The 24810-nt window shown below is 41.7% G+C and overlaps 1 protein-coding gene and 1 long non-coding RNA gene across 8 annotated transcripts in view; one reads left to right on the top strand and one right to left on the bottom strand.

The window, feature by feature from the left end:
- The window catches only part of Ppp3cc (protein phosphatase 3 catalytic subunit gamma), a 74085-nt gene that overhangs the window by 24414 nt on the left and 24861 nt on the right, over window positions 1-24810 (top strand). For all 4 annotated transcript variants that reach the window (XM_021181837.3, XM_021181836.2, XM_085828746.1 and 1 more), the window contains exons 3-6: window positions 407-531; window positions 10073-10184; window positions 19418-19563; window positions 21137-21276. In XM_021181837.3, coding sequence (XP_021037496.1) covers window positions 407-531; window positions 10073-10184; window positions 19418-19563; window positions 21137-21276 — 523 coding nt within the window. The remainder of the gene's footprint in view (window positions 1-406; window positions 532-10072; window positions 10185-19417; window positions 19564-21136; window positions 21277-24810) is intronic.
- LOC147001909 (uncharacterized) overlaps window positions 10612-24810 on the bottom strand; it is a 48372-nt gene continuing 34173 nt past the window's right edge. The window contains exons 2-5 of one of the 4 annotated variants that reach the window (XR_015044678.1): window positions 19329-19508; window positions 18734-18910; window positions 18315-18623; window positions 10612-11422 (exon numbers count right to left, since the gene is read on the bottom strand). This is a non-coding gene — a long non-coding RNA (uncharacterized LOC147001909). Of the gene's footprint in view, window positions 11473-18314; window positions 18624-18733; window positions 18911-19328; window positions 19509-24810 lie in introns of all 4 variants that reach the window. The other 3 variants (XR_015044677.1, XR_015044676.1, XR_015044679.1) reach the window with 3 other exon arrangements.

The raw sequence follows: 24810 nt of genomic DNA, 5'->3' as shown, positions 1-24810 counted from the left end.
TCCTTAAAAAACAACATTAGGGTCTGAAACTTGGTGGCTAAGAGCACATCCTGTCTTGTAGAAGACTGGAGTTTGGTTCCAAGTATCCATATTACATGGTTCAGAGCCACTGTAACTCCCAGCTGTAGGGAGAATCCCACACCTCTGGCCTCTATGGACACTTGCACTCAGCTACACACACCCCTCTCCCCAGACAGATGCACACATACACACAAAATTAAAAATAAATCTTTTTTAAAAGAAGCATACTCTTAACTGCTTCATATTGACAATAGGGGTATTGAGTTCTGATTGAGTAGCTAAGTATACAGAAGAGCAGTGAAAAGCAAAGTGATTAAACTGAAGTCCTGTTGCCCTGATGCTTCTTCCTAACGCACAGTTTCCACCTCATGTCTTTCTTGCCTAGTGTGTGGTGATGTTCATGGACAATTCTTTGACCTGATGAAGTTGTTTGAAGTTGGGGGATCACCTAATAATACTCGCTACCTCTTCCTGGGTGACTATGTGGACAGAGGCTATTTCAGTATAGAGGTAAAATTAACATGGCTGTACTGCCCCTATTGTATGATCTTCTAACAGATCTGCTCTCCATTCCTTAGTAGAAAAGATTAAGATATGAATGCTGATAGAATTTATCCACTTTATTACCTTTGACATTCAACTAATAGAGAAATGCTTTATTTTTTCAAAAAAATCTATCCTTTTAACCTGTAGAAAACCTGTTATATGGAAGGCTAATTAAGCTAATTTTGAAAATAGATATTTGCTAAGGTTTTCTCCTTAAAGATAACTGTCTAGGGTATAGAGACATACATAGCTTTTCATTCTAAACAATGTCTGAGCTAAGTACCTTAATACTGCAGCCAACGCTTAGGTTAACTTCCTGTGGGAACTAGGCACTGCTGGCTGAGCTACTGCAGGAGGGACTCTGGTCCCGTTGCACATGGCTGGCATTAATGTTCACTAGAAGGCAAAAGATGAAGTGAAGCCAATAAAAACTGACAGTTTACCTTTATGTTTTAAGAATTAAATGATGGAACATGAGTAGGATTAAAAACAGGTATGTGCTTTTGTGGGTGAACATAAAATGATTTTAGGGCCCAATACAAAGGCTTGAGGACCATGTAATTATAGCACATCTGTGTTTACGATGTGCTTCACAAATAAAAGATCCTGTGTGAAGAAGTCTTCATAATCAAGTTTGTAATATGCCCTAGAAAGAATAGGGGGTGACAAATTCTGTAGTGCTTTAGTGCTTTACACTGTGTGCTCTTCATAGTGTGGGGATTTCACTGTATTGGCTGCTCCTGGTAGAGAAAGGTCTCCTCCTCTTTCTCCTCTTCCTCCTCATCCTCCTCTTCTTCCTCCCCCTCCTCCTCATCCTCCTCTTCTTCTTCCTCTTCCTCTTCTTCCTCCTCTTCCTCGTCCTCCTTCTCCTTTTCCTTCTATTGTTTTTAAATGTAACTCAACTGTCTGACTCAGTTTTCAAAGAAGAGTCAGTTCTGAAGACCCCAGAAGAATGAACAACAACATATTTTTATTTTACTCTTCAGTTAAGTAGCAGTATAGGGAGCTAGAGTGTAAGTCAGTGCCAGAGTTCTTGTCTAGCATGCCAAGCCCTGATGTTAACTCCTCACTCTGAAAAAACGGTGTGTGTGTGTGTGTGTGTGTGTGTGTGTGTGTGTGTATAGAGTAGGCATTCTAAGTCAGAAAAGTTGAGTTTTATCTGTTACTACCCCAGACTCATTAGTGCCAGATTGAGAAGGACACGGGATACTGCTATAGACTATGACATTTCCCTGCTGAGCCTTGTCCTGCTGCTCATGCTCACAGTGAGCTCCCATGGATAGCCTCTGGGCAGGGACTGGGATGGGTGGAAGGCACGCCTTGAGATGTGTCACTGAAGACCTTGCCTATTGCAGTCACGAATTGACTGCAGGGCTGTGCACTTCAGTAGATAGTGCTAATGGGTGGGTGTTTAAAAGTCAGAAGATAAAGAATAAAGAGTGTTTTCAATTATCTATTCATTGTTTTACTTAATTAAATATATTTTTGTTGTTTTGGGCTTTCTCCTCCTCCTCCTCCTTTTTTTCTTCTTCCTCTTCTTCCTCCCCCTCTTCTTCCTCTTCCTCCTTCTTTGTATTATTATTATTATTTCTTTTTTTTAAAGATGTATTTATTTATATGAGTACACTGTAGCTGTCTTCAGACACACCAGAAGAAGGTATCTCATTACAGATGATTGTGAGCCACCATATGGTGGCTGGGAATTGAACTCAGAACCTCTGGAAGAGCAGTCAGTACTCTTTAACTGCTGAGCCATCTCTCCAGCCCTATTATTATCCCTTTACATCCTGACCACAGTTTCCCCTCCTTCCTCTCCTTCCAATCCCTTCGTTTTTGTTTTTGTCTAAGTATTTCCTTTGGTTTAGGTTGGCCTCAGAGTTGCTGTATATCTGAGGATGACCTTAGTAAACTTCCGATCCTCTTGTGTCCATGCTTCCATGATCCTTACATAGTGCTGAAAATTGAACCCAGGATTTTGTGCATGCTAGGGAGATACTCCACCAACTGAGCTAATCCCTAGCCCCAGGGACAATGTATTAAACATACACTTTAGTGCTGGAGAGATAGCTCAGCAGTTAAGAACACAGCCTGCTTTTGCATAGGACCTGGGTTCAATCCCTAGCACCCATATCTTCAAATGGCTCACAACCATCTTTAATTCTTGGTCCAGATGATTCTGGCCTCTGTGGGCATATGGTCTCATGTGCACACAAGAACAAATATACAGAATCTTTAAAAATACAATCTTAAAACAAATAGGACAAAATATTTTCTAATTATTATGACTTACCGTTAATTAAAAATGGGACTTTATAAAGCTTTAATTTTAATTTTATTTACTTTAAGTGGTAGGGATTGTCCCAGTGTGAAATCTACCACTGAGCACTATCCCCAGGCTTGGATTTTTGTTTTATTTTGGAGGCAGATGTCTTTGTGTTCCCCAAGTTGGTTAGTTGATCTGTCTTTCCTTCCCCCCATCCTTACCCCACCCCCTCTCCATGGTTTTTCTCTGTAGCCCAGACTGGCCTGGAACTTGGTTGGTCATGAATTTCTGCTCCAGTCTCCCAAATAGCTGAAACTACAGTCATATGCCCTCCTCTAGCTCTAGTTCCTGGTTTTTAAATAGTTTCAATTCATTGACTCACATTCTAAAATCCACAGTGAGTTTTGTACCTCTATGCTATTTCCAGGAAATTTCATGTTACATGGTTTTCCCTCCTTTATTAGTATATTCCTGAGTAACAACTTTATAGCAGGCTGTAGAATCCACTCTAGAATGAGATTCAGGTAGAGGTAACTCAGCAGTAGAACACTTGCCTAGAGTTCCATCCCCACTTACACACAAAGAGAGCAAGATTCGTGTTCCCTGGAGGAGCTAGCAGTCCTATAGTACAGGCTCTCCTTTCAGCGGGTCTTCTAGTATAATAGACGTCTTCCTATAATCAGCAGTAGGAATCTTCATATTAAGACCTTTCCCAGGAGGCTAGTGGATGGCCAGTGGAGAAAAGCATGTACTGTTCTTGCCCAGGACCCAAGTCTGCTTCTTAGCACAGATATCAGGCAGCTCACAACTGCCTATAACTCTAGCTCCAAGGGATCCAAATAAGTCTCCTTTGGGCACTTGCCCTCATGTGCACATACTTAAAAACACAGGCATATACATACACACATAATTAAAAATAAATCTTAAAGACCTAGCCAAGTCTTCTAATATATAGTAGGCATTCAATTTTAATGAATATTAATGTAATTTAATTGTAGTTTGCATTTGACTTTGTTATTATTTTTTTTTACTTGATTGGTTTTTCTAAAATATAACAAATGGATTGAAGGTTTTAGATAACAGCGGTGGTCTAATTGTTTTCTTTTTAAGATTTTCACTTATTTTTATGGGATAAATGTTTTCCTGAATGTATTCAAGTGCATGCCTGCTGTCCAAGAAGGACAGAAGACAGCACCAGATCCCTGGAACTGGAGTTACAGGGGCATGGGACCCTCCATGTGTGGGAACCAAGTTCAGGTTCTCTGCAAGAGCAATAAATGCTTTTCACTGCTGAGTGGTCTCCAGCTACCACTCCTCCCAGGTTTTTGAGATAGCATCTTATTTAGCCAGACCTGAAGCTTGCTAACTAAGGCTGACCTTGGACTCCTTAAGTGCCTGTCTCCACTCCCAGGTGCTGGCTGACATCGTAAGCATAAACCACCACGTCCAGAGTATGTTTAGCTTTTGGATGCAATCATTTTTATTATTTTCAAGTTTTTAATTTGTGCGGGGTGGTGGGGGGGAGGAAGAGGGGAAGGGAAGGAACTCGGGAGGGAGGGAGAGAGAGAGAGAGAGAGAGTCCATTTATGCAATGCATTCTCTTGGAGCTCGATTACAACAGTTTTGAGCTGCAGATGGCTGAGTTGGGCAGTAAGCTCAGGTCCTCTGGAAGAACAGCAAGCACTCTGAGCGCCTCTCCAGCCCCTGTCTTTTTCTATTTTCCCCTCTGGTCCCCCCACGCCATCGCTACATACTGTACTCCTGAACTATTCCCTTACCCTGTCTTTTTGTTGTTCTTTTAATTTTTTTCTTATATGTATTTTTTTAATACTGTAAGTCCTTTTTAGATTTAATCATTTATTTTATGGGTATGGGTGTTTTACCTGCATGTATGTCTGTGCACCATGTGTCTGCACACAGAGGCCAGAAGAGGGCGTCAGATCTCCTGGGATGGGAACTACCTGTGATTGTCAGCCACCACATGGAATCTGGGACCTGAATCTGCTCACCTACAACAGAAGGACTGCTAAGCTGTCCTCCTAGCCCCTTGTATGCATTTTTAAAAAGAAAATTAGCACAATAATGGATATTCCTTCTATGATTCTTTTCCATTCAACATCATATTAAAAACATTTTTGTCATTAATTTTTCTATGATGATACATTAGTGGCATAAAGTCCATGGCTTGCTTTACCGTTCCTTTAGTGTTGGGTAAATAGGCTTATAGAAGGTTGCTCACTGCCTTTCCCCCTCCTCCCTCAGGAACAAAACCCCTGTTTTGTTCCAAAAAGTAGGGCTCTGGTGGCAAGGGGAACTTTCAGACTCAAGAAAGGAAGCCTTTTATCCCAGGCCAGGGAATAATTTCTGATTGTTCTGACCTTGTTAAAGTAAATCCTGCCACTTGTGATCAGCCTCAGGATAAGCACAGGCTCATTCTGCCTGGTGATGCAGAAGACAGTTCTCTGGTGCTATTCTTGGCTTTTGTGTGCTTGTCTGCCCTATGGACAGCTTCCTATGTGAAAAGACTCTTGGGAAGAAAGGTAAAGCTTTGGGCTTTGCCTTATTGTGTTTGATGCAGAATCTCACAAAGCCCAAACTGGCCCTGAGTTCATTGCATAGCAAAGGGTGACTCTGAACACCTACCTTTGTCTTCCCCAGGCAGCCGGTGCAGCCTAAAGCTTTTGGACATCTATTCCACCCTGTCAGTTAAATGTGGATGGGTGTCCCAAGGCAGCCATTTTATGGCTGTGAGGACTGTCCTGTGAATCACAGAGGAATGAGTAGCAAGAGCGGGCCTGGTTTCTGTGACAGTGTTGAGGCCATCACTGAACATCTGTGTCTCCACCTCTTATTTAATTAGAATGCTAATTGGCTTTGTGGCTGTGTCTTAGATTTTAATTTTTAAATTATATTTTCTGTGTGTGTGTGTGTTTATATGCATGTCTATAGAAGTCAAAGGACAACTTATAGGAGCCAGTTGTCTTCACTATGTGGGTCCTAAGAGTTGAACTCAGGTTGTTGGGCTAGCAGTAAATTCCATAACCCACTGAGTTATCTCTCAGGCCCAGCTAATTAGATTTTGTATCACTATACTGAAAATGGCACAAACTTATTTTCCATTTTTTGCTCTGTACATTGCTGAAGTTAGTGTCTTGTAGAATATTCCTTGAATTTACAAAGATATTTTACTGTATGGGGTGGATGGGGTGGGTGTATATGCTGCAGTGTTCAGAGGTCAGAGGACACCTTTGTGCAGTTTGTTGTGACTTTCCACCTTTATGTGAGTGCTCTGATTGAACTAAGGCTCACAAAGCAAGCCCTTTACCTACTGGTCATCTCATCCAAATACATCGTTAATGGCATGACAGACTTTAAATCAGATTCTTAAATGTAAGTTCTTGATTTTCTACTGAGAATCTTGTATGCTAGTTTCTATATAATTTGTTTACCATCTATGAAATTGAAATCAGTAAGGGATAAAGGGAGATAGGAACAACTAATTTAGATGGATCACTCAGGGCAGGCCTTTCAGAGATGAGGATATTTGGGTAGAAACGGGAATGACCTTCAAGAGAAAGCACAGCTGAGTGGGAGTCCCTTGTGCACAGAGGGCACAGAGAATGAAAGCTCAGTGACAGGGACAGCCCAGACAGTAGCAAGGCTGGGCGGACGGGGTGGGGCTGAACCACAGAGAGGGAGGAAGAGCTGCTGCAAGCAGACAGACAGACTGACAGGCAGACCTTGCAAACCATAGTCAGGGAGTTTAGATTTGTTCTGGGTGTGATATGAAGCACCTACATTGTTATTTTAATTGCTATTTTTTTCTGATTTGGGAGGCTTTGGGAGGAGTAGCACTGCCATATTTGTGTCTTACAACAATTACTCTGACTGTTAATGTAATCTGGGACTGCTGGAGCCTAAAGACAGGCACAGAAACCCCAATTAGGAAGATTATCTAGTATATATATATTATCTGGTATATGTCAAGTCCTTGGATCTAAAATGCTTGAGACCAGGTGTGCTTCTCCAGAGGTTTTCAAGTATTGAAGCATTTGCATAGATTTTGCCAGAGGAGCATGCCTTATCCAAGAGTAAAATCTTGGAAGTGCTCCAGAGGCAAATCTTTTGGAGTATCGAATTGGCATTCACAGAGGTTCGGATTCTGGAGTATCTCGGATTTTGGAATTTGGTAATCAGTCTGTGATATGGATAAGAGATACCAGTAACAGATTAGGATGGACAGATGGAGAGATAGACAGATACACAGACACAGACACATACAGACACGCAGTCTCTCTCCTCCTCCTCCTCCTCCTCAGATAAATCTAAAGGAGAGTACCCACCTTATCTGCACTCAAGGGTTTTCACCCTTCCTGTTTCCTCTATAGTGTCAGGCTTATTAAACTTTCCCATGTTTCTTAACTAGATAAGCATGCATTTCGTATACTCCTGACTTTATAAAGGGCAACATCCCATACTCTTTTCTATACTCTTTTTTCATCTAACTCAAAATGACTCTGAAACAGTTTACATGGTTCTTTCTCATTCCTTGCTATAGTGTCGTGGCGATGCTTAGCATGTGTGTGTGTGTGTGTGTGTACGTACATACGTACGTACTTGTGTTCATTGTCGGTATTTTACTATGATAATGTTGTGAACTTTTGCATTGTCTTTACCATGCAATTTACGTCTTGTCTTGTCTTTTGACAAGGTTTCTCTGTGTAGCCCTGGCTGTCCTGGAACTTACTCTGTAGAGCAGTCTGGTCTTGAACTCAAAGATCCTAAGTGCTGAGATCAAAGGCATGCACACCATCCAGCTTTTTTTTTTCTTTTTAGATTTGTTTTATGTATGTGAGTATTGACCAACATGTACGTGTGCAGCCCATGTATGTGCCTGGTAGCCCAGAGGTCAGAAGAGGGCATCAGGTACCCCAGAACTGGGGCTAATAGATATTTGTAAATCACCATGTGGGTGGGTGCTGGGAACTAAGCCCAGGTCCTCTGGAAGAGCAATGAGTGCTCTCTCTTACTGCTGAGCCATCTCTCCAGCCCCAGTGCTCCTTCATTCTTACATGATAGAAACATGTCTGTCTGGATCTCTAGTCATTGAAATTTCTTACCTACAGCCAGGCATTCTTGTTAAACTTCATTTTAGCCCTCATTCGTTTGTCACTTGTTGGGTGCTATGTAAGATTAGATCTAAGTTTACTATTTTTTTGAAATGGCATCTAACCCCAGAGCTGTTTCATTAAAAAGCTCATTACCCCAGGGATCTACTCCACCCTGTTTTTATGAGTTGAGTTTTTATACTGTAGTGTAGGCAAGTCTCCAATTCAAGGCAGTTCTGCTCTAGCCTACTCGGTGCTGGGGTTCCAGGATGAGCTGCCATGCACAGCTGTTACCCGGTGATTAGAGATGCCGCCTTATTGTGTACAGATGTTCATATGAACTTGGATCTGTTTCTGGACTACTGGAAGATTGAGGCATGCGGCAGGGCACAAGGATTTTATTTTATTTATTTTATTTGAGCTGAAGTTTTATTATGTAGCCAGGTTAGTCAAGAACTTCTTTTTTTTTTTTTTTTTTTTTTTTTTTTTTTTTTTTTTTTTTTGGTTTTTTCAAGACAGGGTTTCTCTGTGTAGCCCTGGCTGTCCTGGCACTCACTTTGTAGACCAGGCTGGCCTCGAACTCAGAAATCCGCCTGCCTCTGCCTCCCGAGTGCTGGGATTAAAGGCGTGCGCCACCACGCCCGGCTCCTAGAACTTCTTAAGTACTCTAAGCTAGCCTTGAATTCATTGCTCTTTTTGCCTGAGTACAGGGGTGACACGCCTATGCTACTTCATCTGACTCAGGACATTATGCTTTTGATTCTGTATTGGGTTTTGTTGGTGGTGGTGTTTTGTTTTTTTGTTTGTTTGTTTTTTGTTTTGGATATAATATGTCATGTGACCTAAGCCTTCGACTCACTGTATAGCCGAGGTTGACCTTGAACTATTGGTTCCTCACTGATTCTTCTGCTTTCATCTCTTAAGGGCTAGTATTATGGGTATGGGACATTATGTATGTTTATGGGTCCTGGGATCAAACTCAGGACCTTGTGCACGGTAAGCAGGCACTCTACCAACTGAGCTGTATCCCCCAGCTTTTTGTTGCTGCTGTTGTAAATATTATTGGGGGAGGGGGTGTTAGTCTATTTAGACCATATAGTTCTCAAAGACACAAAAACCTTTAGTTTTAAAATAAGCCTTAAAGCACTAGAGCTGGGCAGATATCAGCCCTCTATGCTCTTTTGTCTACTCCCCTGTCAATAACCCTGAGATATCACTCGTGTGTTGTGCCTGGGCTACTCCTGTTCTAACAGGCTGGCCCTCATGGCCGTGCTCTCACCATTCATCTCCCCCACAGCAACTTCTGCCTTCTCCCCCTCCTCCTTGTTGTGGTCCCTGCCTGAGCCTTCTATCTGCCCTGCCCCTCTCTCTATACAGCCCAGGCTGTAGGCATCTTTATTAACCAATCAGAGATAACTTGCAAGCAAGTTTTATACAACTAAAGCTGGCGTATGTAAGGATCTGTTCTTCTCGGAGCAGTGAGATCTTGGGGTATAGAGTTTAGCATTTGAATATCAGCAGCACCAGAACAACTGCCGTACATGTTTATTTATGTATTCAATTGTATATCCTATCTTGCTGAATTCTTTTACTAAGCTACTTTTTATCATTGATTTTTCAGGGGTGTTTTTTAGTTATACAATTATATTGTCAGCTTTTAATTTTTCCTTTACTCATTCTAAAGCCTTTACTTGGTTTCATTTGTCTAGTTATATTTGCTAACACCTTTATTGTAGTGCTGAATAGTAACAAATAGTTAATATTTTTGCCTTGTTCCTGGTCCTAGTGTTTTTCCATTAAAAAATAATGATGCAGATTTTACAACTATAGTATGTATGTGGGTAGCTTTGCCTAGAGAGTCCTCAATATTTAGATACTTAGAGATTTTTTTGTTTTGCTTTTGTTTTTGTTTTTTTGTTTTGTTTTGTTTTTTGTTTTGGATACTTAGAGATTTTAAAGAAGGTTATTAATTTTACCAAATTTAAGGATAACATGCAAAAGCTCAAAGATTACATTTACAACTTGGGACTTACAGTGAGATATACCATATAGCACTTCATTTGGATTTAGATCAAATGTGTTTATGTATTGCCATGGTCATGAAGAACACTTATCCTCTAATTGTGTCTCCTAGTGTGTGCTGTATCTATGGAGCTTAAAGATTAACCATCCTAAAACATTGTTTCTGCTTCGAGGAAATCATGAATGCAGGCATCTTACAGAGTACTTCACCTTCAAACAGGAATGTGAGTATACATCGCTCCAGAACAGTTAGTTATTTCAGGTGCTGCCACACTCAGTTAAGATCATACCTTCAAAATGAAAAACTCAAACCAGGCTTGGTGGTTCTTGCCTGTAGCTCAGCGCTCGGGAGGCTGAGGCAGAAGGATCACCACAGCTTTGAAGCCAGCTTGGGCTATAGAGTAAGACACTGTTTAAAAGAAGATGGAGAAGAAAAGGTAAATGCTTTACATTGCTTATCAGAGAATGAGTGTGTTTAGCACACACACCCCACTATACTCACATGGTAGTCTCCATTTGACAAGGTTATAATTGAGTCATGTTTCTAGTAGCTTCACTAGACATAGGACAGGTTATAATAGCTGCCTTCCTCCCAGTATAGCTTGAAAGGAAAGGTCAGAATTATTAAAGGAAATTGTAATCCAGGCTTGATAGACATATCTGTAATCCCAGCACTTGAGAGGTGGAGACAAAAGGATTAGGAATTCAAAGCCAGCCTTAGCTATGTGGTGAATTCAAGGTCAGTTTGAGCTATATGAAACCCTGTCTCAAAAAAAACAACAAAAGAGACAGGATCTTCAGATCATTCCAGCCCCAGAAACTTCCTGAAATAAACACACCATCACATAATAACCAGGAAGGGTTTCAAAGTAGATTTACTCTTGGTAGGGATTTAAATTGGTGTCAAATATTTGGACAGCAATTTTGAAATATTTGTGAAGATTGGTTTTGTATTTGTGAAGTATACATTCTCTTCTCTCAGTATTTTGACTGCTAAAGCAACTGTCAGGAGTTTAGTGATTCCCACAGGGCTCATGTCACAGCAGAAGTCAGGATTCTCTGTAGGTTTTGCTCAGCAGGGACCATGGTATGTGAGGATCGTATTAGAGTCTTCCTCTGAGGCTAGTAGTCGTTTAGAGTCCTTGCAATGATGGATTAAAGTGTCCTTACTTTCTTCTAGCTCCCAAACTGGGGGTGAGGGGTGGGGAATGTCACTCTCACTCTCAGTTTTTAAAGATTGCTTTCAAGTTTTTGACATGGTTCCCAAAGGTAGTTCCCAGTGTTGACGTTGGCTTTCTTCTGGCCCAGCCTGGATGAGTCTCTGACTTCTGCAGTCAGAGCTGGAGGAACCCTGTGCTCTTTAATGGTTGGTGTGATCAGGCCAGGTTCATCCAGAAGACTCTTATCCGTCCAGTGAAGTGTAACAGCGAGAGAGAGGCTCATCGTAGTCAGAGTCCACGGACTTGAAAGATATACAAAGTGGAAGCCATTGGAAGTCATGTTACAATTTGTCTAGCACAGATGGACAGAAAACAGTAGATATTTGCTTCTTAAGGATGCTCATTGCAGTGTTAATTATAACAACAAAAAATAATTAAGATGTCAATAAAGGGCCAATTAAGTACAATATACGAGATCAGAAAGGGGTGTAAGAGTACAGAGTTAGGAAACTTTATGGAGTGCAGTCTTTGCTTTCACCGTATTTATGTGGATTTCCAAGGTGGATCTCAGAGCTGCAGGCTTACACAGCAAGTGCTTTACCTGCTGAGTCATCTTCCTGGCCCCGAAAATAACCTTTATAGCAATGCTAGGCCACTGTTTAAATAGTAAGGGGTCTGTGTGTGCTATATGGAGAGATGCTTAGATGTGCTATTAGCTGAGAGAAACCATTGGCTGACTTGCACATTGTGCACAGAAGTCATTGGCACTAGTGTTACTTCTTGTGCTGGGTCAGAGGGTCTTATTTTAATGCTTAAAATATTTGAATTACTTTTTGCCACTATTTTGAACTACTTCTGTAATTTTTTTCAAGCTGTTAACTTAAAAACAATGCAGTTGCAAACCAAGTGTTTAAATGGCTTTTATTTGTTCCTTCCCTTCCCTTCCCTTCCCTTCCCTTCCCTTCCCTTCCCTTCCCTTTTCTTTTCTTTTCTTTTCTTTTCTTTTCTTTTCTTTCTTTCTTTCTTTCTTTCTTTCTTTCTTTCTTTCTTTCTTTTGTTTTTTTGCTTTCTGCTTTTTGTTTTTTCTTTTTTGTGACAGTGTTTCTCTGTGAAACATGGCTATCCTGGAACTCAAGCTGTAGATCAGGCTGGCCTCAACCTCAGATATCTGCCTGCCTCTGCCTCTCTGCCTCTCTGCCTCTCTGCCTCTCTGCCTCTCTGCCTCTCTGCCTCTCTGCCTCTGCCTCTCTGCCTCTCTGCCTCTCTGCCTCTCTGCCTCTCTGCCCCTCTGCCCCTCTGCCCCTCTGCCCCTCTGCCCCTCTGCCCCTCTGCCCCTCTGCCCCTCTGCCCCTCTGCCCCTCTGCCCCTCTGCCCCTCTGCCCCTCTGCCTCTCTGCCTCTGCCTCAGTGCTGGGATTAAAGGTGTGTGCCCCCACTGCCTGGTTTAAATAACTATTTTTTAACATTTATCTTTTTATTTTGTGTATGTGCACGAGGAGCATGCCATGCTTGTGTGGAAGTCACAGAGTTGATTTTCTCCCTTCTACCATGTGGGTCCTGAGGACTGAATTTAGGTACAGGCTCAGCAACAAGAGCTGTGTCCCACAAGCCATGTCTCTGCCCCATATACAGGTTTTGAAGCTCTCCTAGCAATCCAGGTGTATGCAGTTGGTTAAGAATAACTGCAGGGAGCAGGGCGTGGTGACGCACACCTTTAATCCCAGCACTCGGGAGGCAGAGGCAGGCAGATTTCTGAGTTCGAGGCCAACCTGGTCTACAGAGTGAATTCAAAGACAGCCAGGGCTACACAGAGAAACCCTGTCTCAAAAAACCAAAAAAAAAAAAAAAAAAAAAAAAGAGGCAGAGGCAGTCGGATTTCTGAGTTTGAGGCCAGCCTGGTCTACAAAGTGATTTCCAGGACAGCCAGGGCTATACAGAGAAACCCTGTCTCAAAAAAAAAACCATAAATAAATAAATAAATAAATAAATAAATAAATAACTGACTGACTGACTGCAGGGCCAGTGAGATGCTGAACACTTGCTACTGAGTTTGACGATCTGAGCAGTCCCCGGGAAGCAAAGATCTGATTCCTGCACATTGTTGTCTGCCTTCCACATTTGTGACATTATATGTGTGTGAGCGTGGACACACAAGGTATGAAAGAAAAGCATGACTGTGCCAGTGTCCCTGAGAACTCTCAACTCCTTGACTATTTGAAGATTTTAAAGTACTTTACAGTTTCTCTAACATATACTGGTTTTGCCTAAAAAATTAAATAATATATATAAAACAGGTGACAACGGACCTGGGATCTGCTGGATGGAAGTCAGCTACTTGCACTTAGAGTTAAGTGAGCAGCAAGGACATGGCCTGCAGGTGCCTTGCTCTTCCTGAGGTGTCTGTGCTGGTTTCTGTTTGACAGAGGGTCTTCTGCATTGCCCTGGCTATGCACAGCTCATTAGTTTAGGCTCCTTGTTTGGCTTGGTTTTTAAGGGACATTTACTATAATTTCCCGCCCTGTTCTCCCCTTTTAAGCCACAATTTTTATTTGTTCTTTTATGGGTTTGGTTCTGGAGAGTGAAGCAGATTTTGTTTGTGATCAGTATAATTGGTCCGGAGTATTTTTAGAAGATAGAACAATAGGCTCAGGAAATGCTTTTAAGTTTATTTTGCCCAGAATTCCTCACCTCATGTCTCTTGTCTGCTGGCTCTCAGTGTGCTCCTAGCTATATTCCAGCCTAGTCACTCCGTCTGCTGACATACTAATGTACACATATAAAATGTTATTCCTATATGAGGAAAGAGCATGTATGTGTGTTCACTGACAAGCTGATCTCGTCTGTGGGCCACTGTGGCTTTTAGAATCAGAACCATATAATTACTGCTAAGTGATGCTCAGTGGCAGAGTGTGCAGCTGCGGGCTTTTAAGGAGTATGGTTTTCTTGTCTCATATCAGTTTTATTTATTTATTTATTTTTGAAACAGTTCTATTTTTACTTTTTGCTTTAAGAAAGAGTCTGAGTTCCCCAGGTTGGCCTTGAATTTTTGGGCCTCCTCTTAGCCCCTACATAGCTGGGATCACAGGCTGATGTCACCAGGGTCACCAGGCCTGTATCACATTTATTCTTACTTATACTGAGAGACTTATTTTTCAATTTCTCTTGTTTTCTCTAAAGCACAAGAAAATTTGAGGGCTGGAGAGATGGCTCAGCGGGTAAGAGCACTGACTGCTCTTCCAAAGGTCCTGAGTTCAAATCCCAGCAACCACATGGTGGCTCACAACCACCCGTAATGAGATCTGATCCCCTCTTCTGGTGTATCTGAAGACAGCTACAGTGTACTTACATATAATAAGTAAATAAATCTTTAAAAAAAGAAAATTTGAATAACAAACAAAAAAAGAATAACTGATGTCTTTTGGGAAGAGGTGTTTTTAAGACAGGGGCTTGTTAGACTACCCAGGCTGGCCTTGAACTACCTCAATACCTACTGCTGGCCTCAAACAATTAGTGGGCCTCCTGCTTCATCCTTCTGAGATTACAGGCATGTGTTACAGAGCCTGGCTAATAGTTAACTATCTGCCTACTGTCTCTTACTGTTGTGTACTTAGAAAGCACGAAGTGTAGCAAGTGTCTTGACCCCATCTCATAGTTTTGGGTCCAGATATCTCAAGAGGATTAGCTTGTTGTTCCCCAAACTTCTTTTTGATAGCTTACTGATGAGTTCCAGAAACTCTTGTAATTTTCTAAAGGAAACAGTACTGTTCTAAAGAAGGAACACTGTCCGTCACAGTGTTTGGAGTAGCAGATTGGTGTGGTTAGATTATGGCATATCCATAAGTCAAGAGCTGTATAGTTTGTTTTCTTTTTAATTACCAAGCTGTTATCATAAGAAAGACAGAATTTTATCTTATCCCTGGGGATTTCTCAGCTAGGCTAAAGAAATTGGTTTGCTAATGGCCTGTACCGTTAGTCCTCAGCACAGGTGACAGTGGACCCTGGGGACTTGGGGCCAGAGAGAGAGGAGAGGGGGAATCTTTAGTGAATGCAAATGAGAATTAAGAAAATATATGCTCAATAGCTAGGTTATGGTCTCTTATACATGCTGCTGACTCTCAAAACTTCCTGGAATTCTTTTACAATTTTGTTTTATTGCTGGCCATGGGTGGGGTGATGTTTGCCTGTAATCCCAGTGTTTAGGAGATGAGTTAAGATCAGATTGGACTATATGAAACCTTTTAACTACATTTTGTTCCATCCTGTTGTATTATTGGCAAGAGTTAAACCTTATATAAATGTCTATAATATAGGCATTAATTTTTCATGGAAATAAAGCTCTTTAATCAGCTTATTTGACCTTTTGGAATGATATATTTTAGTATTTAAATTCTATTTAATTTAAACTTAAAAATAGTGGTGGGCATAGTGGCACATTGCCAGTAATCCCAGCATTCTGGAAGCTGCTAGTTCAAGGCCAGGTGGAGCTTCATAGCAAGATCCCATGTTGACAGTTCACAGAATGAGGGTATAAACATTTGGGGGAGCACTTGCCCCGCATTCTTAAGGCCTTGGGTCCCAACCCCAGCACCATAGTTTGGAAGAGTCTGAGAGGATAGTTAAGAATGTGGACGTGACTTCTCTGCCACTGAAGCTTGCAGTTATGAGCACTGCGCCCAGTTTTCTCCCCTTTTATGTAATTGTGTTTATATTTATATGTGTGTGTTTGTGCCTGCTGCTCTCAGAGACCAAACAAGGGCATCTAATATCCTGGAACTGGAGTCACATACCATTGTGATTCACCATGTGGGTGGGTGCTAGGAACTAAGCCCAGGTCCTCTGGAAGAGCAATGAGTGCTCTCTCTTACTGCTGAGCCATCTCTCCAGCCCCAGTGCTCCTTCATTCTTACATGGTAGAAACATGTCTGTCTGGATCTCTAGTCGTTGAAATTTCTTCCCTATCGTGTGGGTTTTGAGGATTGAACCCTGGCTCTATGATAGAGCAGACAGTGCTCTAACATCTGAATCACCTCTCCAGTTGCCTTCCTCAGTTTTTAAATGAACATGGGAATGTACCTACTTCCTAGGGATTCTGTGAAATGATGAGTTAACACATAGTTATAGCTATTGTGTGCCAGGTGTAAATACACTTCTATCTCACAGCATCATGACTCACAGGGCTTATCATTCCCATTGTATAGTCGGGAAAACACATGGAATGGAAGCCTTTGCTCAAGATTCCAAGCTAGAAAGCTAACAACCAATCTAAGGACCAAACTAAGAGAGTTAGGTTACAGGTCATTTCTCTGACAACTGACGCGCTCAGGCACTTAGCTCACGGATATATACTGTGTGCACTATACATAGAAGTGTACTTGCTTGCCTTTAGTCCCAGCACTCGGGAGGCAGAGGCAGGCAGATTTCTGAGTTTGAGGCCAGCCTGGTCTACAAAGTGAATTCCAGGACAGCCAGGGCTATACAGAGAAACCCTGTCTCGAACCCTGTCCCCCCCCCCCAAAAAAAAGAAAATATAGGACTATAGTTACTGTCTCTAGTCTAATCCCTCAGGGAATGGTAGCATAGGAAGGCCTGTTTGCTCACAGACTAATGTCTTGCATGTCTTTTCACCTGATTTGGCTTTTGTTCTCCTGTTTTGGTTTACAGAATGGCTTGGTACTCTGTGCATACTTGCTGTCTCCCCACAGATCTGGCATCTGTTTGGAAGTAAGCTAAGGACTTTTTCTGAGTCATTATTAGGATGAAAGGCATACTAGATGATGGTGTGGACCATGAATGCCACTTAGACTCTTACCTATATTCTAGTTTAGGATTCTTATAAAGGAATTTTAATTGACATTGGTAACAAAGGTGATTCTGCTTTGGATTTTTAGGAGGAAATATCTAGCACTGACCACATGTTAAAGATTCTTTGTTTGCTTTTATTTTGAACAGATGTTATACTCACAGCTGGATCTGCTTTTGAAATAGCAAAGTGAGGCTGTAACTGTAAGGAGGTGCATCCCTGCACAAACTGAGCTCATGTTAAAGTTAGATATGCTATTGAATACAGTCTTAACTGCCTCTGTGCCAGTGTGAAGAGAGCTCTCGGATTCCATTAAACCCAAACCTGAGTCCCTTAGTATCAGCCACAAAGAGAATGTCTGGATTGTTATGAGAGGGAGGCCTTCTCACCTTCATTTATACTTTCCTTTGTTTTGTTTGTTTGTTTGTTTGTTTGTTCGAGACGGGTTTCTCTGTGTAGCCATTGCTATCCTGGAACTCACTTTGTAGACCAGTCTGGCTTCTAATTCACAAAGATTCATCTGCTCCTGAGTGCTGGGATTAAAGGTGTGTGCCACCATGCCTGGCTCCAGTTTACAGTTTCCTTTAGGAATCTCTAGTCTTTCTCATTGCCTGGATCCAGCACTCTGGTCCAGATTAAGAATCATTAGCCTTCACTTTATTCCCTAAAGCAAACACCAGGCTTTGACTCTAAAGTGTGCTTTTCTCTAGAAGTTTACAGATTATAAGAAGAAAACATAGTCAATACCATCGAAATAATAATTTGCTGGCTACAGCTCTGTTCTCTTGTAGGTGACCTAATCTTCACAGGGCCTTAGAAGAAAAGGAAGTCACTGGACTGTAGGGTTTCCTATATGTATACTGTCTTAGTCTTCTCTACCAGCATTCACTCTAAAGGCACAGCTTGACTTTAAATCCAAGGCCAACTGTATAATCTGTTTTGTATTACTCTAACAAAAGACCTGAAGCTGTGAACCTTCTAAAGAAAAGAGCTTTGTTTAGCTTATAGTTTTGGAGGCTTCAGGGTATAATACCAGCATTGGTTTTGAATTGATGAGGACTTCATGTTGGGAGAACACATTAAAGAGAGAGAAAACACACAAGGCCAAAGATTAGAGAAGAGCCCTACTGGAAGAACTACTGAGAGTCTCACGACACATCTTCCTTCTGAGGGCAGTGCCCCCAGTGACTTCCCACTAGGCTCCACCTGTTCAGGTTTCTCTTCTTAAAGGTTCTACACTGACTGGTAACATCCCACACTGAAACCCACACATCCCTTAAGAGATACATTCTAGTCATAGCCACACCATAACACCAAGAAGGAAAATTCTGGTTTTTTTTTTTTGTTGTTGTTGTTGTTGTTTTGTTTTTTAAAGCCCATCTTTAGAGTTCTTACCTGTTACTTCATGTCTTTTTCTTCCTAGTGAATTGTGGCACACCTACAATCTGCCCACTTAGAAGTATTTCCTTATATCATAGTTCCAACTTGACAACCACATCAAAATATAAAATGCAGGAGCTAGAGAGATGGCTCAGAGGATAAGAGCACTGGATTCCCTAGAACGGAATTTAAGGAGAATTGTAAGCTGCCGGATTCGGGTACACCTAGGTAAAGCTTCCAGCACCCACATCACAACAGGTAGCTCCCAAGTGTCTGTCATCCAGGTCCAGGGCCTCTAATGCTGCTTCTGGCCTCTGAGGGCACCTGCACAGTGCACATAACTTAGGTATGCATACATACATACACAAATAAAAAATAAATTCAAAAATGCAAAACAGCTTTTACATAGACTAGAGTAGTAATAATTTACTTACACATTTTTTAATGTAAGGGCTGGAGAAATGAAGCTCTTAGTGGCTAAGAGCTGCTCTTCAAGAGAGGACCCAGATGGCAGCTCACATCTCTTCTGAACTCCAGTTCCAGGGGATCCAGCACTCTTCTGGCTGCCTCCCCAGGCATGTGCTCAGTGCATGAACACACACACAGGCAAACTACTCATACACATAAAAATAATCTTTTATAAAACAGAAAAAAATGAGCACAAAGGTTTCTGATACAGAAATAGTTTTCAGTACTGTGGAGACAGTTCCACATGGGGTGGGGCTGGGATCTACTTTGCCTGGGAAGCCCCAGGGATCAGCAATGCCAGCATTGTTCGTAAATGCTTAATGGCAGAATTTGAGGATCTTAAAAGGACCCTCAGGAGCCTAAAGCCGTAACCTTCCTCCAGGTAAATGATGCTCACTAATAAGACGTGGGCAGCCACCTGCCTTATCAGATTTCCGGGGCAACTGAGCTAGAAAGTTAATCTAAGGACCTACTTATCTTTAGAAAGGGAAGAGTCTTCGGTTAGCCCTTGTGTGCAACTCTGAAAGGACATTTTCTCTGGGCCAGGGTCTTCAGACTTGCCTGTAACCAGCGGCTCCCCAGCTGGCTTCACCTGGTTAGTCTCTTCCGTATGGCACTGTTCATCCCCTGACTTTGTCCTCTTTGGGTAGGTCGGATCAAGTATTCAGAGATGGTGTACGATGCGTGCATGCACACTTTCGACTGTCTTCCTCTTGCTGCCCTCTTAAACCAGCAGTTTCTCTGTGTACATGGAGGAATGTCTCCTGAAATTACTTGTTTAGAGGACATTAGGAAAGTAAGTAACTTTTTACTATTTTTATAGAGTGTGCTTTTAAATTTTTGTTCTTTATGTCAGCCAGTGACTCTCTATATAACATATAGCAATTGCTGAGGTTAAATGAAAATACAGTCAGAGGTAGAAATACGGGACTGACTCATGATCTTGTCACTGTCAGAGAGCTGTAGTAACTCTTGGAGAAACATTCTTTCTCTTTTTAAAAATTAAAGTTTTTGTTTCGTTTTTTGAAACAGGGTTTCTTTCTATAATTCTCGCTGGAATTCACTCTGTAGATCAGGCTGGCCTTGAACTCTCAGAGATCTACCTACTTCTTCCTCTGAGTGCTAGGATTAAAAGTATGTGCCACCACTGCTTGGCCATAAAATTAAATCTTAATAGTTAAAAGCATGCTCTTCTACAGTAGAACTCTGAAACTTTAAAAATCCTATTTGTATATTTTAAACAAGGTCTCTCTGCAAAGCCCAGACTAGCCTTGAACTCAAGACAGTTCTGCCTCCTCCACTGTATGGTATAATTACGGGACTTGTGCCACCATGCCCAGCTTTAAAATTTTAAATTATATTCCAGCTTGCAAAGAAAGAACATGACTGTGAAGCCTTGCCAGGCCCCTTACCCATGGAGTACATTCTTTTTGTAAATGAGGAAATTTGACTGAGTGCCCTGAGCTCTGGCAGCTGTGAGGCGCACTGACGTTTGCATCCTAATCAGGATGGTTGGTTGCTCCATCTGCCGTACACTACCTTACGTGGTGATTATTCCCAAGACTGAGTCTTCATGACTGAGGGAAAAGGAGCAGCCTTGTGCACTTGCACTTCCGCACCTTGATCCCCTCAGTTCCCACAGGGATACAGACTCAGAATTTCCTTGAGTTCACAGCGGTCTCCCAGTGAGCGGTAAGCCTGTGTGCTGGCTTTTAAGTACCCACCCAGCCTGTCGCCTTTAGTAGATTTTGTATTTAACCACTATGATCAGCTGTAGTAAAAAGCTCCCCTCTGACTCAGCAGAAGCCCTCTTCTTGACTCTCAGATGTTCTGGAGTGTTCAAAAGCAATTATTTATATTCTTTGATTTTTTTGTGGGGGTGTTTTTAATTAAAGCAGCAGTAACTGAAAAAGTAAGTTAATGACAAATATTAAAAGTAAGTTAATGACACCACTCATAGAATGGAAAGAATAAAAGGCTTTTTACAAAAGAAGACATCTCTATTGGAACGAAGTGAGCAGTGGACAGGATGCCTGCCGGGCTCCCTGCCCTCCTGTAGCTCTGCTTCCCATAGAAAACTGAATTTAACTTTAGTCGTCACAATTTTTTGTGGAGGCTGATTTCACATTTGAGTTAAATTTCACTAGATTAGCATGGGAGGAGAGGCCCTTTTCTACAGGAACAGAGATAAGATACTTGTACACATTTATTGACGAACTCTCATTTTCTCAAGGGACCATCCTTGGGGCTCACGGCCTCATCTGCAATGCTTTCCTGTAGGGAGAAGGGGACTTTTGATCTGCTGCTTCCAAAAGCCTTTTACTTTCCTGATTTTTTTTCTCTTCTTTTGGCCCTTGTGTGTCTTCTAGTTAGATAGGTTTTCTGAGCCTCCTGCTTTTGGGCCAGTGTGTGACCTGCTGTGGTCTGATCCCTTAGAGGACTACGGCAGCGAGAAGACCCTGGAGCACTATACCCACAACACTGTCCGAGGCTGCTCCTACTTCTTCAGGTAAGCTGAGAACACAGTGAAACAAACTGGGCCCCATTTTACTTTTTCAGTTTTTCTTTAATTACATATGTGTCTGTGCACATGAGTGCAGGTCCAAGAGAGAGACTAGAGGCATAAGATCCCCTGCAGCTGGAAATATAGGCAGTTGTGAACCACCCAGCGTGGGTGCTGGGAACTTAGGTCTTCTACAAGAAGAGCACACTCTTAACCACAGAGGCGTCTTTCTAGCCCACTGTGATCCATTTAATGGAATTATTATTTTTTAAATTAAAATTTTTTTTCTATATGAATGTGGTATCTGCATGTCTGTCTGTCTGTGTACTAAGTGTGTGCCTGGTGCCCTCTGAAGTTAGAGGAGGTATTGTATCCACTAGAACTAGAATTCTGGAATCACCATGTGGGTGCTAAGAACTGAACTTGGGTCCTCAATAAGAGTGGTCAGTGTTCTTAACCACTGCACCGTCTCTCAAGCCCTGGTTTTATGAAATTAGTCTTGCCCCCACACCTGGTATTATGAAAGTTTTCTTCTCAGGTCTCAAACAAACAGTAGAGACTACTGTCTAGTCTCATTCTCTGTGTTCTTATTTCTCTTTTTCCTCTGTCCCCTCTCTCACCTCCTCTCCTCTTCCTTTCATTTTGGTGTTGGAGAGCAAACCCAGGACCTTACACATCCTGGGCAAGTACTTGTTCAATTCTTAATAGCAGGAAAGCTTTAATATGTTCTTAGACATGAGATCCTAAGAAGTACAGATTAGTGAACACAGTTAAAACCTCTCCCAGTATCTCACTGTTATAAGCTCTTTAAACCTCTTGCTAACTGGCTAAGATAATACAGTAGTTAAATGATACATATGTATAAAAGAAGCCTTAATCTGCCCCTAAACATTTTTTTAAAATAATCGTTTTGAATTCTACTCTGCCATCTATCTTTCTAGTGACTTATTTACTGAAACAATTTAACTTTTCCCTCTTATGATGTTGCTTAAGGACTTAGCATTATTGGCCAAATGTCATTTGTTACAGTTCCTGTGGTCACCTGCCAACATCTCTTACAACACAGGCCTTCCACCCAGAAATTCTCCTCCTAACACTTGGCTTGCAGCTATCCCCATACTCACCTGAGTTCCCTGCATCCCAGTCCATCCTCACAGAGCTCTTATAGCATTGGTGGACACACTTGGCAGAAAAACAGATGCACCCGAGCCAGCCCATACGGAGCAGGCTTGCAGCTGACATTAGAAGTCATGCACTGACTCTTACTTTCAGTCTTTTTTTCTCTTTTGCTTTATGTGTAGGAGTGTTTTGCTCACATGTATGTTTCTGTACCACATGTCTTCCTGGTAACCATGGAGGCCAGAGCCCCTGGAACTGGAATTACAGATGTGGGTGCTAAGAACCAGACCCAGATCTTCTCCAAGAGCAGCTCTGACTCTTTTTTTTTTTTTTTTTTTTTTTTTTTGGTTTTTCGAGACAGGGTTTCTCTGTGTAGCCCTGGCTGTCCTGGCACTCACTTTGTAGACCAGGCTGGCCTCGAACTCAGAAATCCGCCTGCCTCTGCCTCCCGGGTGCTGGGATTAAAGGCGTGCGCCACCACGCCCGACCCAGCTCTGACTCTTAATCACTGAGCCGTCTCTCCACCCCCACTCGCAGTTTTGTTTCTGTTTCTGCACTTTTCTGTCAGCAGTCTTTTTCAGTGTTGATAATGGTATCACGCAAAGTGCTGTCCAGTGTCCATGAGCAAAGCAGACTGTAGTGTAACTTACAGAGATTTGTCAAGTGTGAGTTGTGTTCCTGGCCATGAGTTCAATGTTAATGATTCAATCTTACATTTACATAAAATATCATTATGCAAGTAAACATTGGAAACACTTAAGTGGTTGATGAAAATATGGCCAGAGGCTCCTAGGAATCTTAAACCTCATACAGAACCTAGGAACAATGTCTCATGGCATGAATTCTTGGCCGTGGGCTCTACCAGAATTCCACAGCCTCCTACCTCATTCCTAAGGCCTTCTCAAAACTGCTTCACAGTCTATGAATGGCTAACAGACCATTCATTGTTCCTATGCCAGTCAAGAGGGGGACTTCCTGTTCCGAAATTGTGATAATGTCATATATAGGTGATCTTAAAATTATACATTTTCTACTGAGCATAGTAAAAAGAAAATTGCCCCCTTTTTCTCAGACAGGATCCCATGCATCCCAGGCTGGTCTCAAACTTACTATGTAGGAAAAGACAGCCTTGAACTTCTGCTTCTTCTGTCTCACCTCCCAAGTACTGGGGTTACATGCACAGCGTCCCTAGAATATGGTGTATAGGGGTTGAACCCCAGAATTTGTATGCTGCACAAGCAGTAGACCAGCTTAGTTATATCCCAATTCAAGAAAGAAATACTTTCTAAAAGATAAGTAAGTAACAGCTACAAACTCTCGTGATAATTTTATATCCTAGTTCTTCCTGGTTGTCAAACAGAAGTTTAAAAAAAAAAAAAGACCATTTTAGGAGTATATGCAGATAACATTAGAGTATGGTGGTCTATAATATTTATATCTAGTCCTGAGATAGCCATGCACAGTACTATCTTGCTATTGATATTACATATAAAGTTATAAGTAGATTCTTTTAATTTTTCTAAAGGTTTGATGATTTAAGAAAAGCATGCACTAGGGCTGGTAAGATGGCTCAGTGGGTAAGAGCACCCAACTGCTCTTCCAAAGGTCCAGAGTTCAAATCCCAGCAACCACATGGTGGCTCACAACCATCTGTAATGAGATCTGACGCCCTCTTCTGGTGTGTCTGAAGACAGCTACAGTGTACTTACATGTTATAAATAAATAAATCTTAAAAAACAAAAAAGAAAAGCATGCACTAATTTTGTAGGTCCTACTGTATACACATACATGCATATATGGAGTTGTGATACATCTTCGTATCAAAATACCAACATTTTTGACCCTAATACTAGTAGTGTTAAGGTAAAATAAATTTAAAGATGGAGAAATTGTTTCTATTCTAAGGTGTCTTCTTCAAGTTTGATAGTAGTGTAAAATAGAAATCACTGGTTTCTGAGCTTTTATTTTTTTAATCGAAATTGAATATAATGTACTCGACAGACAGACATAGAGTGTTTTTCCTCTGGGCGGGAGGGGTTACTCATCAGACCTGCTTCCTGTCCTCTCAAGGATTCTCAGAGAGGCCTGGGTTTAAGATGCTCTGAGAAGGGAGTTTGGGAGGGAGGAGCTGGTTTCTGAGCTTTTAATAAAAGTTCAGTGGTAGGGCTGGAGAGATGGTTCCGTGGTTAAGAGCACTGGCTGTTTTTCCAGAAGACCTGGGTGGAGGCACAATGTTATTGTGCAGTGTTTGAAGATTATCCTTGTATTTTTCAAGTCCTGATTTCTCTGCCTCCACGTCTGGTTGCAATCCTGACGTGGCATTGTAAATCTTACTGTAAGAATCTCCTCCTGCCTCTGTGATGTGATGCTCCTTATTGATTCTCTGGTCTGTCAATAAAAGCTGATCAGCCAATGATTGGG

Source organism: Mus caroli, unplaced genomic scaffold, assembly GCF_978045245.1.
Source record: "Mus caroli unplaced genomic scaffold, Mus_caroli_1 scaffold_12, whole genome shotgun sequence".
Classification (NCBI taxonomy): domain Eukaryota; kingdom Metazoa; phylum Chordata; class Mammalia; order Rodentia; family Muridae; genus Mus; species Mus caroli.
Note: the sequence above shows the minus strand (reverse complement) of the source record. Positions and strands in the feature narration are given on the sequence as shown.